The sequence below is a fragment of the Cricetulus griseus genome, chromosome 3, assembly GCF_003668045.3.
Source record: "Cricetulus griseus strain 17A/GY chromosome 3, alternate assembly CriGri-PICRH-1.0, whole genome shotgun sequence".
NCBI classification, from domain to species: domain Eukaryota; kingdom Metazoa; phylum Chordata; class Mammalia; order Rodentia; family Cricetidae; genus Cricetulus; species Cricetulus griseus.
The window spans coordinates 67,185,265-67,198,780 of NC_048596.1; the positions used below are offsets into that span (position 1 = coordinate 67,185,265).

At 46.3% G+C, this 13,516-nt stretch overlaps 2 protein-coding genes across 4 annotated transcripts in view; one reads left to right on the top strand and one right to left on the bottom strand.

The window, feature by feature from the left end:
* Window positions 1–2,169: 2,169 nt before the first annotated feature.
* Window positions 2,170–12,164, top strand: Mmp21 (matrix metallopeptidase 21). The gene is made up of 7 exons (XM_027409129.2): window positions 2,170–2,927; window positions 3,880–4,408; window positions 5,443–5,582; window positions 5,846–5,987; window positions 6,953–7,210; window positions 8,332–8,504; window positions 8,703–12,164. The coding sequence occupies exons 1-7, from the start codon at window positions 2,766–2,768 to the stop codon at window positions 9,000–9,002; spliced, it is 1,704 nt and encodes a 567-aa protein (XP_027264930.1). The 5' UTR covers window positions 2,170–2,765; the 3' UTR covers window positions 9,003–12,164.
* Window positions 10,850–13,516, bottom strand: part of Edrf1 (erythroid differentiation regulatory factor 1) — a 36,258-nt gene continuing 33,591 nt past the window's right edge. For 2 of the 3 annotated variants that reach the window (XM_027409127.2, XM_027409125.2), the window contains one exon: window positions 10,850–11,670. In XM_027409127.2, coding sequence (XP_027264928.1) covers window positions 11,496–11,670 — 175 coding nt within the window. In that variant the 3' untranslated portion in view covers window positions 10,850–11,495. The remainder of the gene's footprint in view (window positions 11,671–13,516) is intronic. The other variant, XM_027409126.2, reaches the window with a different exon arrangement.

Sequence of the window (13,516 nt, forward strand, 5' to 3'; positions counted from 1 at the left end):
TTAACTTTCCAATTCTCCATCCTCAAGGAACCCTTTTCTGTGGAGGATGCCTGTTCTTGCAGGGAAGAGCAGGTACCACAGTCAGTGCTGAGAACACTGGCAGCATCTTCACGTGCAGCCTGAGAGCATTGCATCAGGAGCCTCGGGGCCAGGAGCTAGACTGACTGCCCCCTTCTGGCAAGCTGTGTCAGATTACAGTGTCATCCCACCATGCAAGGAACAGGGAGCTTATGCCACAGCAGACTGGCCCTGTGGAGCTGAGGTGCAGTAGGAGAAGAACCCTGGGCACAGGCTGCCATGCATGTCAGCAGTGCCAGCTAGCCTTGATAGTCCATTTTTAGACCCTTTCCATGCAAGCCTGGTAACCTAAGTTCAGTTCTTGAAACATACAACAGTGACAGAAGTGACCCCACAGAGTCATCCTCTGACCTTCACGTGTACACCCACACAACAGACACATTATGCACATTTGAACACACATACTATTTTTGTACTTTTGGCTAAGGCAAAGCTATGAGTAACAAAACTTTCAAATTATGCACAATTAAAACTTCCATAGAAAAACCTTGTTTGGTGGAATACTGTACCACAGGAGCATGTTTCCTCTCAGTATGTTCAGTGAGCAGATTTCTATTCCATTTTTTTAAATAATTTATTTTTATTTTATGTGCATTGGTGTTTTTGCCTGTATGTATGTCTGAGTGGGGATGTCAGATTCCCTGGAACTGGAGTTACAGACAGCTGTGAGCTTCTGTGTGGACCAGAATTGAACCCAGGTCCTCTGGAAGAGCAGCCAGTGCTCTTAACCTTTGAGCCTTTTCTCCAGCCTTCTATTCCGTTTCCTTTCATTGTTTTCAAGGCTGGAGGCTGTTGACATGGGTCTCTAAGTCACCTAGTGATCATAGATGCACACAGTTCTGGAGTCACCTGTGAACCCTCTCTGATGGCAGTCACCTTAAAGCAGAATGTAGTGAAAGGACAGATTTACATCCTTTCCAAAGAAACCAGGCTAGAGGATGGCAGGATCTTCAGAAGTGACCATATAAGGGCTCTGGAATAGGATGAACACCTGACATTGAGACACATTTACTGGTGGATGCTGAACTCACCATGGCAGGTGCTGAGTTGATGGATGAGGGAGAGAACCCAGCTGAGGCAGAGTTTAAAAAGAAAGTAGAACAGATGGGGTGAAAAGGGGGGATTCCACTGCTCCCAGGGAAGCTGAAGGAGACAAACACACTGACAGGCAGCTGAGGGGTGTCCTCACCATCTTGGGGGGCATTTCCTGAATGCTATCTCCAAACTGTTAAGTGCCTCCTTTATGGTCTTCCATCCCTGGTACCAAATGGCCCTGGTCACAGCAAGGCTTCAAGAGGGGCAAGGCAGAGCTTAGCTCCAGATGGGGACCTGTGCATGGCCTTTGACATGAGATTCCAGGCTCAGCTCCAGAGGCTGAAGGGCTGCCTCTTACTCCCTCAGGCCGTGTGTAGTATGTTGTAGGCCTCAGTGGTTATAGTTTATCCTTACATAGACTCACTGACCACAGACTGGGACTTCGTAATAAGTACCTGTATTCAGAGGCACTCAGGCTTCTGTGGAGTTGTGACACATGGACATACACTTTTCTTTCTTTTTTGGGGGGGGGGGTTCAAGACAGGTTTCTCTGTAGCTCTGGGGGCTGTCTTCCCTCCCTCTCTCTCTCTTTCTCTATACAATGTTATGCCTGCATGTATGCCTGCAGACCAGAAGAGGGCACCAGATCTCATTAGGGATGGCTGTGAGCCACCATGTAGTTGCTGGGAATTGAACTCAGGACCTCTGGAAGAACAAGCAGCCAGTGCTCTTAACTGCTGAGCCATCTCTCCAGCCCATCTATTTTTTAAATTATATTATTTACTATTTATTTGGGCAGCGGGCATTGAGTGTGCTCATGGAGGTCAGAGAGAAACTTGCAGGAATTGGTTCTCTCCTACCTTGTGGAGCCAGGGATTGAATTTAGGTTTTCAGGTTTGGCAGCAACTGCCTTTACCTTTTGAGCCATCTTTCCTACCCCTGGACATCCTTTTTTTTTATAAAAACAACAACAACAACAACAACAAAACCAGTAAGAAGAAAACTGAAAGCCAGGAGGTGGTTTTTTAACCCTAGTACTTGGGAGACAGAGGCAGGCAGATCTCTGGGAGTTTGAAACCAGCCTGGTCTACAGAGTGAGTTCTGGGACAGCTAGGGCTATTGCACAGAAAAACCCTGTCTAAAAAATGACCAAAAAAAAAAAAAATTGAACACAAAGTCTAGAAAGAAATTAACATGCCCTAAGCCTCAGACCACCCAGAAGAAAGACCTGAATAGGAGCAAACTGGGGGTTAGGGTTTTAAAGCTGCAGGTCCAGTCCTAAAAGGCATGTTGCTAGGGCTTAGGCTGGGCCTTCAGAGCGGCACAGGTGAACACACCCAGCACTTCTCCCTCAGTTCATTTAGGAGCAAACTCAACCAGGAAAGTCAACACAGGAGAGCAATCCACAGGTTCTTCACTCAGAAGTACCTACCCAAAGACTGAAGGAAGAGGAGTTCTCACACCCATGAGAAAAGTGGCCCTGGGGTCTTCAAAGGCAGCACACCAGGGCCTCAGAAGCAGCTTCCTAGCAGGCACACTTCAGGGCTGGGTGAAGAATGTCTTGCTTGCTTATAAAAGGGTCCTCGCATGTCCTACCCCTTAGGAGGGGAGACAGGGACGCAGCAAGGTAGGACCAGAGTCCTAGTGGGGCCATGTTTGCTGCCTCTGTCTTGCGTCTGACACTGCTGTTCTTTTGGCTGGTTGCACACCAGCCCGCCCAGCCTGAGAGGCTCTTCCACAGCCGGGACCGTTCGGACCTGGAGCCATCACCTCTGAGCCAGGCTAAGCCCATTGCTGACCTCCGTGCTGCTCAGGTAAGAGGAGACCCACAAAGCAGCATCATCTATGTGTACAAGCAACACACACACACACACACACACAGAAGGGGGGCGGGGCAGAGCATAACATGGAAGGATGGCTGTGCAGAGGCAGAGTGCTTGCTTAACCTGGTGTTGTCTTTGCCAAGCTGGGAATGACACCTGGGGCCTTGCACAAGCCAGGCAAGCCTATCTACCACTGAACTGCACCTGATTCCATCTGACACTAATCCTAGTAGCATCGGTGTCTGGGCAAGATCGGCCCTGTTCAGAGAACAGCTTTAAGTGTCAGAGAGCATTCAAATGTGACCATGTGGTGCTGTCAGAGTCTAAGGCATGATGCTGATGGCATTCTTTGGTCGACATCCTGCAGGTCTGGGCATACAGAGGAGGGACAGCTCCAGCTAAGATTCCCTGCACCATGCTATTGAGTGGCATTCACAGACATAAAATCAGGGCTCCCTTTCTCCAGTCATAGGCTGGAGCAGGAGTGGATCTGAGCAAAAAGCCCCTGCAGACTGGTGGTTATCAGGCACCAGAAGCAGACAGATGATCAAGATTTCCCTCTGAACTCCTGGCTCCTTGTCTCAGATGCCAAGGGACACCCCTGCTACCCCTGCTTTCCCTGCCCTTACATGGACTCTCAGAATGAGTCTTGTCCAGTCCTTGGGAGTTGTGGAGTTCCAACTTCCCGGAGAGGCCTCCCTCTCAGCTCCTCAGCCCAGTATGCAGTATCTCCAGCCTTGACCTCTTACCTTTGGCATGGCCCCTTCCCTCCCAGTCCCACTACCTGGCCTGCTTTAACTCTGCTCCTCCATAGGCCACGTGGCATCTATGACTTCATTCTGGTAGGCTCTCTATATCCCTATGCCTCTCCTCAACCCCTACAGTACAGGAAAAATCCTGGCATGAGGCAACCCTATCAATTTAGGGTTTCTCTTTCCCACAGAGATTCCTACTGAAATATGGCTGGTCAGAGATGCTTAGTCCAAAGGAGTCAGCAGGGGTCCCTGTGGGCTCCACCTTGGCTCAAGCTGTGCGTAGATTCCAGAAGGCAAACAGACTGCCAGCCAGCGGGGAACTAGACTCACCTACACTGGCAGCTATGAACAGGCCACGCTGTGGTATCCCTGACACAAGGCTGCCACCTCAGGCTGCTCTGCCAACCCCACCAGCTCTGCCAACACCTTTAGGTCTTCGGCCCAGGCCCCGACAAAAGCGCTTCCTTCAAATGCTGCTGCCCAAGCCAGGTGGGCAACATGACACCTCAGACACTGGGCCCAGCAGGGCCTTCTCCAAGAAGACACTGAGCTGGAGGCTGGTGGGGGATGCCTACAGCAGCCAACTCTCTGTGGAAGAGCAGAGATACATCTTTAGACTGGCCTTCAGGATGTGGAGTGAGGTGACACCACTGGACTTTCGGGAGGACCTCACTGCCCCTGGAGCCATGGTGGACATAAAGCTGGGTTTTGGGAGAGGTAAGTGGGGTACAGATGTAGTAGTCCTTCCTGCCTACTCTACAGGCAGTCTGATTCTTCCACCAAGGCCCCATGCCCAATATCATGCCTAGGGCAACCTGGGCCAATCACAACTTGATTGCCTTGTCACCCAGAGTGGTGTGGTTCCAACTCCTACCTTCTGGGCTTCTTCAGTGATGACACCTAAAGGGGTAGCATCTACTCTCAGTAGATTCTAAAATCTTAGCTGTTGGGGTTCACTTGCTTGGAGTGCATCCCAGCTCGTCACCCACCCATCCTCCTGGTCACATGGAACAGCAGTGGGTACAGCCTACTTGTGTTCAGACACATAAAGGCAACCACTACTTCCTTGCTAGCAGACTGAACAAATACCCTGACTTCCACAGCCCATCTGTGAACTAGAGGTGTCCCCAACCACCTCGATGCTCTCTCTTTCTGGGTTAATTCCCTAATTCTAGAGTACATGAGTCATGGTTTGTTATAAAAGTGTAGATGTAAGATGGTGACCTTCTTATGGTCTTCCCCATCATAGGGATCCAGCTCCAATACTGTGTCCTGTCTCCTCCATCAGCCCTAACACACACACACACACACACACACACACACACACACACACACACACACACACACACACACAGAGCAGTTAGTACTGAGATGTTTCTAGTCTTTGTTGCTGTTTTTGTTTGTTATGGGTTTTTTGTTTATTTTGAGACGGTTTCTCTGTGTAGCCTTGGCTGTCCTGGAGTTTGTACTGCAGACTAGGGTGGCCTCAGAAATCCACCTGCCTCTGCCTCTGCCTCTGCCTCCTAAGTGTTGGGATTCAAGGTGTGCACCACCACACCCGGCTTGTTTCTGGTCTTTATGGCCACACTGTTCAGATACCCAGCAGTTTGGTCTGCTTCCATGGACCTTATGTATATAGCCCACTGCTGCACTAGCTCCTGGAGAGTGTAGTGCTGTTAAAGTCTGTGCTATCAGAAAGGACTTAAGATGGGCACCTTCATTCACTACTACCCACCCTCTCCCCACACCAGGCCGGCACCTGGGCTGTCCCAGGGTGTTTGATGGGAGTGGACAGGAGTTTGCTCACGCTTGGCGTCTGGGTGAGATCCACTTTGATGATGACGAGCACTTCACCCCTCTCTCCAGTGACACGGGCATCAGCCTTCTCAAAGTAAGAGAGGCTCCAATGGCTGTGTTGGGAAGGCAAAGCGCCTAGCACAAGTTCAGAAACCAAGCTTTTCTTTGGTGTGTACATAACCTTCTAGAAAGTTTAGCAAGTCTCTGATGGTGGTTCCCCCATACTCACCCTGTTTCCCTAAGCAAGCACAACTGTGCACAGGGCATAGGCCAGGCTTCTATAATCTAGTGATGGGTCCCTTCATCATCAAAGACTCAGGTTTGGTCCCACTCCTGTGGTTTGTGTTCCCCTCCTAGGTAGCTGTCCATGAAATCGGCCATGTCCTTGGATTGCCTCACACCTACAGGGCAGGATCCATAATGCAACCGAACTACATTCCCCAGGAGCCTGCGTTTGAGTTGGACTGGTCAGACAGGAAAGCAATTCAAAGACTATATGGTAAGATGGGTCTAGGGCTGAGGGTCCAGCTGAGGGTACTGAGGAGGCTAAAGCCAGCAGGCTATACTCAATGTTCACTTGGAGACTGGTCCCCAAACAGCACAGGTTGCATGGCTGAAGAGCTGCCCTCAAGCTCCATCTGCAGGCTCTTAAAATGATTACCCCAGACCACAGACAGCTACATGTAAAGAGAAGTCCCTCTTGTGCCTTCTCTTCCCCACTCCTTCCACACTGATGAGGACAGAGGACATCGTGGCTTTTAGACACATAGAGCTCCCATGCCTTGGCATCACAGAGCTGAGTGAATGGGGAGCCATTGTAAGCAGCTGTGATTCCAGACAGGAGCTTCACCACAAACTTTCAGTTGTTATGCCCGGCACCTGTGGCTATTTAATACAAATGGTGGGGCAGAGTGGTGGCTCAGCAGTGAAGAGTGTCTTCCAGAGATGTAGGTGCCTTAATCCTCAGCACACAACTATCTGCCATTTCAGCTCCAGGAATCCAACACCTCTGGCCCCCATACACATATAATTAAGAAAGTGATTGGTTACAGCACAGATGCCCAAAACGGGAAGCATTTTCATTCCTAGGCCCTCACAGAGCCCATCTCTGTTTTGCTCTCATGTGTTCCCATTCTTGACACCCAAAGCCTGTTGCAGCCTCATGAACAGCCTCCAGTGGAAACATGGCTGTTTGTGTCTAGAGCCAAATGTCTTTCCTCTCATGAAATCAGATGGACTAAGAGGCATGGGCCAGTCACACTAGGATAACCCAGAACTGCATCCAGACTGAGTCTGGGGATCCTGTGAGCGGCTTTCTAAAATTCTACCTCCTGCTCAGTCTCTACAGTGCTTCTTTAAGGCATTTCAACAGGAAGTGCTAGCCATGTAGCCATCTCCATCCCAATTATGAATGCTGGTGTTTGCAGTGACAAATGGCTGGATTTTTTTTTGTTTTCTCTCTAGGTTCATGTGAGGGATCATTTGATACAGTGTTTGATTGGATTCGAAAGGAGAGGAACCAATATGGTGAAGTGAGGGTGAGGTTCAACACCTATTTCTTCCGCAATAGCTGGTACTGGCTCTATGAAAATCGAAACAACAGGACTCGATACGGGGACCCCCTCCAAATCCTCACTGGATGGCGTGGAATCCCCATGCAACGTATAGATGCCTTCGTCCATGTCTGGTCATGGGGAAGAGATGAGCGATATTTTTTTAAAGGTAACTATGCAAAAAGGTAACAATGCTTCAGGCATGGCTCTATTTCTCTTACTGAACTTGCACTCAAGAGGTTTCCAGCACTTACCAAGGTTTCACTGTAATGTGCTGGTGACCAATGACATTCCTGTTTGATTAGACAGATTGCAGGCTCAGGGTGGGCTGTATCCTCGGATCTTAGGAAGGCCCCTAAGTCACCAAATGAGTAAACTTGGCTGGGTGCCTCTAACATGGCAAAGAATAGTGTCTTAGGGTTTCTATTGCTGTGAAGAGACAGCATGACCATGGCAAGTTTTATAAAAGAAAATATTTAATTGGGTGGCTTATAGTTTCAGAGGTTTAGTCTGTTATCATTGTGATGGGACATGGCAGCATGCAGGCAGACATACTGCTGGAGAAGGAGCTGAGAGTTCTACATCTTGATCCACGGGCAACAAGTGAATTCTACCACACTGAGCATAGCTTGAGCAAAGGAGACCTCAAAGCCCACCCCTACAGTAACACACTTCCTCCAAGTCCACACCCACACCAACAAAGCCACACCACATAATTGTGCCACTTCCGTGGGAGCCATTTTCTTTCAAACCACTATAAATGGGTCTGTAGACTAAGACTCAAGCTATCCCATGATGTTTGAACCAACCATCATTTTGTTTTGTTTTTCAAGACAGGGTTTCTCTGTAGCTTTGGAGCCTGTCCTGGAACTCATTCTGTAGACCAAGTTGGCCTCCGACTCAAGAGATCCACCTGCCTCTGCCTCCCAAGTGCTAGGATCAAAGGCGTGTGCTACCTACCACCACCCAGCTACAACTAGCACTCTAACACAGCAGTGATAGGCAGGACAGAAGTTACTGGGGTCAAATGGTTGAAGCCTAACATGGTTGAGTGAGAGAGCCTCCTTTCTCTGGAATCATGACAGAGCACCATACAGGGCTGACTTAGGACCTATTGGCAGCTGCCCCTTGGAATGACATGAAGTAAAGTGGCATGCCAGTTTATCATAGGATGGTGGGTGAAGTGTCACTTCGGTGGAATCCAGGAGTTCTGGGTTGTATCTCTGGCCCATGTCATGTTTCTTGTCTGGTATTAATAAACTACATTGACAGTTTTGGCTTGGCTCTCAGGAAACCAATATTGGAGATATGACAGCGAGAATGACCAGGCACACACAGAAGATCAACAAGGAAGGAGCTACCCCAAACTGATTTCAGAAGGCTTCCCTGGCATCCCCAGCCCCCTGGACACTGCCTTTTATGAGCGGAGACAGCAATTAATTTACTTCTTCAAAGGGTCTTTAGTAAGTACTACTGCATCTCTGAGTCCTTAGTTGAAAGATGTTCTCACTTCAGATGTATGTAACAATTGTGGATCACCAGAGGGGAAAAATACTCAGAACTTCATGTCTACAGAATTCAGTAGAGCGAGACAGAGTCAAGATGCTGTTGTAAGTTCAGAGTCAATATCCTCAGAAGTGTTTGTCTGCTTTACTTTGCAGGTATTCCCATTTGATGTCAACAGAAACCAAGTACTTAATTCTTATCCAAAGAAGATGAGCCAAGTGTTTCCAGCAGTAAAGCCACAAAACCATCCATTCAGAAGTATTGATTCAGCTTACTACTCCTATGCACACAGCTCCATCTTCTTTTTCAAAGGCAATTCATACTGGAAAGTAGTTAGTGACAAGGACAAACAACAGAACTCTCAGCTTCCTCTGAATGGATTATTTCCAAAAAAATCTATTTCAGAGAAGTGGTTTGATGTTTGTGACGTTCATACCTCTACACTGAACATGTGATGAGGACAGAAATCAAGACAGTGTTAGGACTTACGAAAAGCTCTGAGAAACAGCCAGACTTCTCTGCAAAGAAAACAAACCAGACTTAGTAGTTAAAGCAGATATGGTTTCCTAGGCTAAAACTGAACAAGAAAGCATCCCTTGAACTATAAAAATAGATTTAAGGATCAGTTAACTTGTGGGAAAAGTATCTTTTAGAAACATCAAATAATTTACCCTAGGAAATTCCCATCTTTTCTTTCAACTTCATATGACCTCTGCCATCCCAATAGTGCCACCAGTGGTCACAACATTGTGTGGTACAGAAATGGCTTTTACAGCACTTAAACTGAGAATTGAAATTAGCTATACTGCAAAAACACTTCATGACGTGTTTAACACCTGACAGGAACCAAAGGTCCCCAGTGAGTCTGTCTTTGTCTGGCACAATGGATAGACCTACATCTCTGCACCCTGCAGTGGTGGTCCTGCTGCCAAATGCACCTTGTTTGTGCAAATGGCCTCATCCCCAACTGGCTGGGGCTCTGCAGAGCATGACCTTTCTGGCTCACCCTAATTGGCTTAGTGGTATATCTCCTTGCAAAGCAGTGAACACTTAACTGTTTATGTCCCTCGGGCCAGGCCATGCCACAACAGGGCTCTGGAAGCTAGCTAGATAACTAATTTTCCTAATCTAAGAGGCATTATCCTTAACTTCCATGCAACAGGGATTATGAATTCTTTTTGTTTTGTTTTACTCTGTGTAGCCCTGGCTGTCCTGGAACTCACACTAGAGACCAGGCTGGCCTGGCCTCAATCTCAGAATCTCCTGCCTCTGCTTCCCGAATGTGAGTGCTGGGATTAAAAGCGTGCACCAATGCCCAGCTAGCTTGTGACTTCTTAATAAACAAAGCCACTGTCATATAATGATGGTATCTGGACAATGAAATCACCTGAACAAGATTCAGAAACCTGAGTGGTCAGGCATCAGAGTCTTCTAAAGGAACAGCTAAACACATGTACTTCAGGAAACTTTAATTTAAACCAACATAAGTAATTACAACACAGTTGAGAAGGATCTTTTATTTCTCCTGCAGAAACGTTCATGTTATGGCTATAAGGCAAAGAGCCGAAATCTCTACTTCCTTGATTAAAAACCATTTTCCTTCTGCCTGAAGGCTTTTGAGCTAAGGAGAGGGGCTAGGAGACAAGCAGTCCTAACACCTCAGCTCATCTCTAGGGAAACATGGAGAAATCTTGTTGAATTCATCTGCTCCAGAGGTGTTATGCTCAGTGGAAGCAGCCAGTCTCTTCAGTGGAGGAAAGGCTGTGTTACTGTGGACACACTCATTGTAGGGGCAAAAGGACACAGTAGTTGTGAAATGGGACTGATGAGGTGGTTCAAAAGCTTTACAATTTCACCAAAACTTTAGGAGTTTCAGTGATTCTTATAAACAGACAAAAATTTGCTCCAAGGATAATGCAAACCAAACAAGGACTAGACAAATGGCTAGAGAATCTAATCTGCCTTGCTGCAATGGAGGCCAGCTCAAGTGAGACAACCCACAGCTGCAGGTGTGGCTGGACACCAGACTCACCCAAGCAGAAGAGTCTGCTTCATTTACATGCTGTACACTTTGTTGAAAGAATCAGTCACAGCCCCATATGCAGTCAGCTTTGGTAACAGGAGAGTATGAAGGCATGCAAGTGGGCAAGATCCCCAGAGCAGCATGGCACAAGCAGAATGTTCCCAGGAGCATGAATGGGGGCAGCCTTTACCATATCTATGATGTGCTTCGTAAAGTTTTGCTGATCACAACCAAATCAAATCACAGCAGTGTGAAGAATGCAAGTGGGAAATACCAAGGTATGTTAAATAAATAGCTTATTTATTCAAAATAGTTCTCTTACCTTATTCACAGTTTCGAGTTTAAAATGAAAAAGTGATAGTACCTATTCTTTACCAATGTCACAGAAAGTCAAAGAAAAGTGAGTCCTTTGAGAACATGCACTGAATAGAGACCTGCACAGTATCAGTCTTCAAAAAAATCTACACCACAGATTGGAAAGGGTACACTTCTTGTGCAATAGAAGGAAATGCTGATGTGCAGAGAGTTTCTACTAGCCATTTGAACCCGTAAAGTCACTTGGATAAAAGTTTTCTTGGCCAAAGTTAACATTTTATCCAAAATACTCTCATCTTCCACCCGGTGGCTTAACACACTTCAAGAATATCTGTAAGTGTAATCACATCATAGGAAGTCTGCTATTGCTGAGGAACCATGCACTTCTCGAGGAAATACACCGGAAAGCGTTTGGTTCCATTCTGGTTTTTCACCTTCAAAGGAAGAAGCCAAAGTACCCCACATCCTCTGCCTGCTGTGGGAAACGAGTCTCCACTGTGGACCTGTTTAAATGGCATTTCCTCATATTTAATAAGACTCAGCACCGAGTGGACAGAACAGCTCCGGGTTGGGAAGGCACTGACATAGAGTCCTCAGGTACAGCTCTGGGTCAGGCGACAGCACTGCCACTTGAGCCGCTGCTCCCAGAGGCAAGCTGCTCCAGCAAACAGATGATGACATCAATTCTTTCTAGCAGAGTTGAGTTTCTGTTGGCAGTTGCTCTCAAAAGCTGGGAGTAAATCTGCTTGTTGGTTTGGAGGACTGTGTCTTCTTCAGTGTTACTGCTAGAGTTAAAAACAGACAGATGAAGGGGCTAGTGGGAGGGGCCAGAAACAACAGGCACTTCCTAGAGCAGCTGCATTTACCTATAGTTGCTCAGTGTATCAATCAGACCACTGCCTCAGTGGTGAGAAGCCTCACTTAGCACCTCAGCTAACTGACAAGGCACCGTGAGCAAACAAAAAAGACATGGTCAAATACATGCCACCAAGAGAGTAAAGTGGGAGCTGGGGTTGCTAAGGGCATGGAGAGGCTAGGTGGCCATTCCTCTACTAACCAACCCACATCCCAACTGGAAGCTGCACTCTGGCCTCAGACTCAAGATTCAACTTCTTCCAATTGCACAGATCATGCTTTTCCTTAACCTGTCACCCACTGAACTAAATGCACTATTTACAGGCTCCACCATGTCAAACAAATCTTTTTCCTCGTAAGATAATTAGCTGATTTACCTTACCTACCATTTTACTCAACTAAATATTTTATGTATTTGTCTAAAGACAGTCTATTTTGACTTATTCATTTGTTCTCTTTACTACGAGAGGATTCCGGGTCCCTCAGAGACTACTTTACTTTTTACAGCTTTTCATCTCAAATCATAAAGCCGCTAAAATGTCAAGAGACCCCATTCTTTTAGCGAACACTAAAATTCGTGATAAGAACAGCTCAAATCTTAATCCAAAGTAGAATTCTCTGCAACTTAATAAACAAAATTTGCATTTTGTTCAACAGCACATACACAACTGTCATACCATGAAGCACACTCAACAGCCTGAAAGTGAAAATTTTCAATAAGAAAATTAACTTTAATTTTCTTAGATCTTATTATAATTATTGGGAACCTAAGTCAGTTATTAAGCCTCAGGCTAATGGGGAAAAGTAACAGTCAAAATAAAACTAATACTATTCTGTCAAGTCACATTCTTACTACCTTTACTCTCAAAGGAGATAACTAGGTCTGCTTTTTTCCAATTTCAATAAAATTATTAGCTATTTCACCTGCACATGAGTGAAACACAACCAAGTCACTGACTTAGTAACCATAGCATTCTGCTTCAAACCTACCACAGTACCATGTTTCTTTTGCTTAGTAGACCTGAAAACACAAGTCAGCTCAAAGGATATGCAACCTGCATGAAAACTTTAGATTAAAAACTTTAATCTAAACTAGCTGGGTGTGATAGCGGATGCCTTTAATCCCAACACTTGCCAGGCAGAAGCAGGTAGATCTCTGAGTTTGAGATCAGCCTGGTCTACAGAGTTTGGGACAGCCAAGGCTACACAGAGAAACTGTCTTGAAAAACCAATACGATAAATTTTTTTCTTTAACATTAATAACCTGATCAGAAATAAGATTTACTTAGGTCACACATAGGACAAAAGACTCAAATTATTACCTGTTAGCCAATCAAACCACTCATTTGTGGAAAAAAATCACCAAATTAGCTCATTGGCACATATACTGCCACCTTGTAGACACAACAGTAAACCTTAAAAACCTACCCGCAGTTAGTTTTTAGGCACTAAAAGCCGAGTCCCTTCTCCACATGTGTGTTATTTACTCTGCTTTCTTGTTCTTTGAAAAGATGGATACATGTGCTAAACTATAGTGAACATACCAACACACCTTGCTGCATACTTGAGATTTTCTCCAATAAAAGCTCTCCTTAGGTGAGAGAAAGTTACTCAGAAGCCGTGAATCGAAGACTGAGGTATGCCCCAAAAAACTAAGTTTTGGCTGCCCTTGTCCTCCCTTCCCAAACAGAATGAGAACATGGGAAGGGATCAGTGTGGATGTGGTTGGCAGTACCCAGTGTGTGTGTGTGAAGACAGTCTCTCTGAGATGTGGTG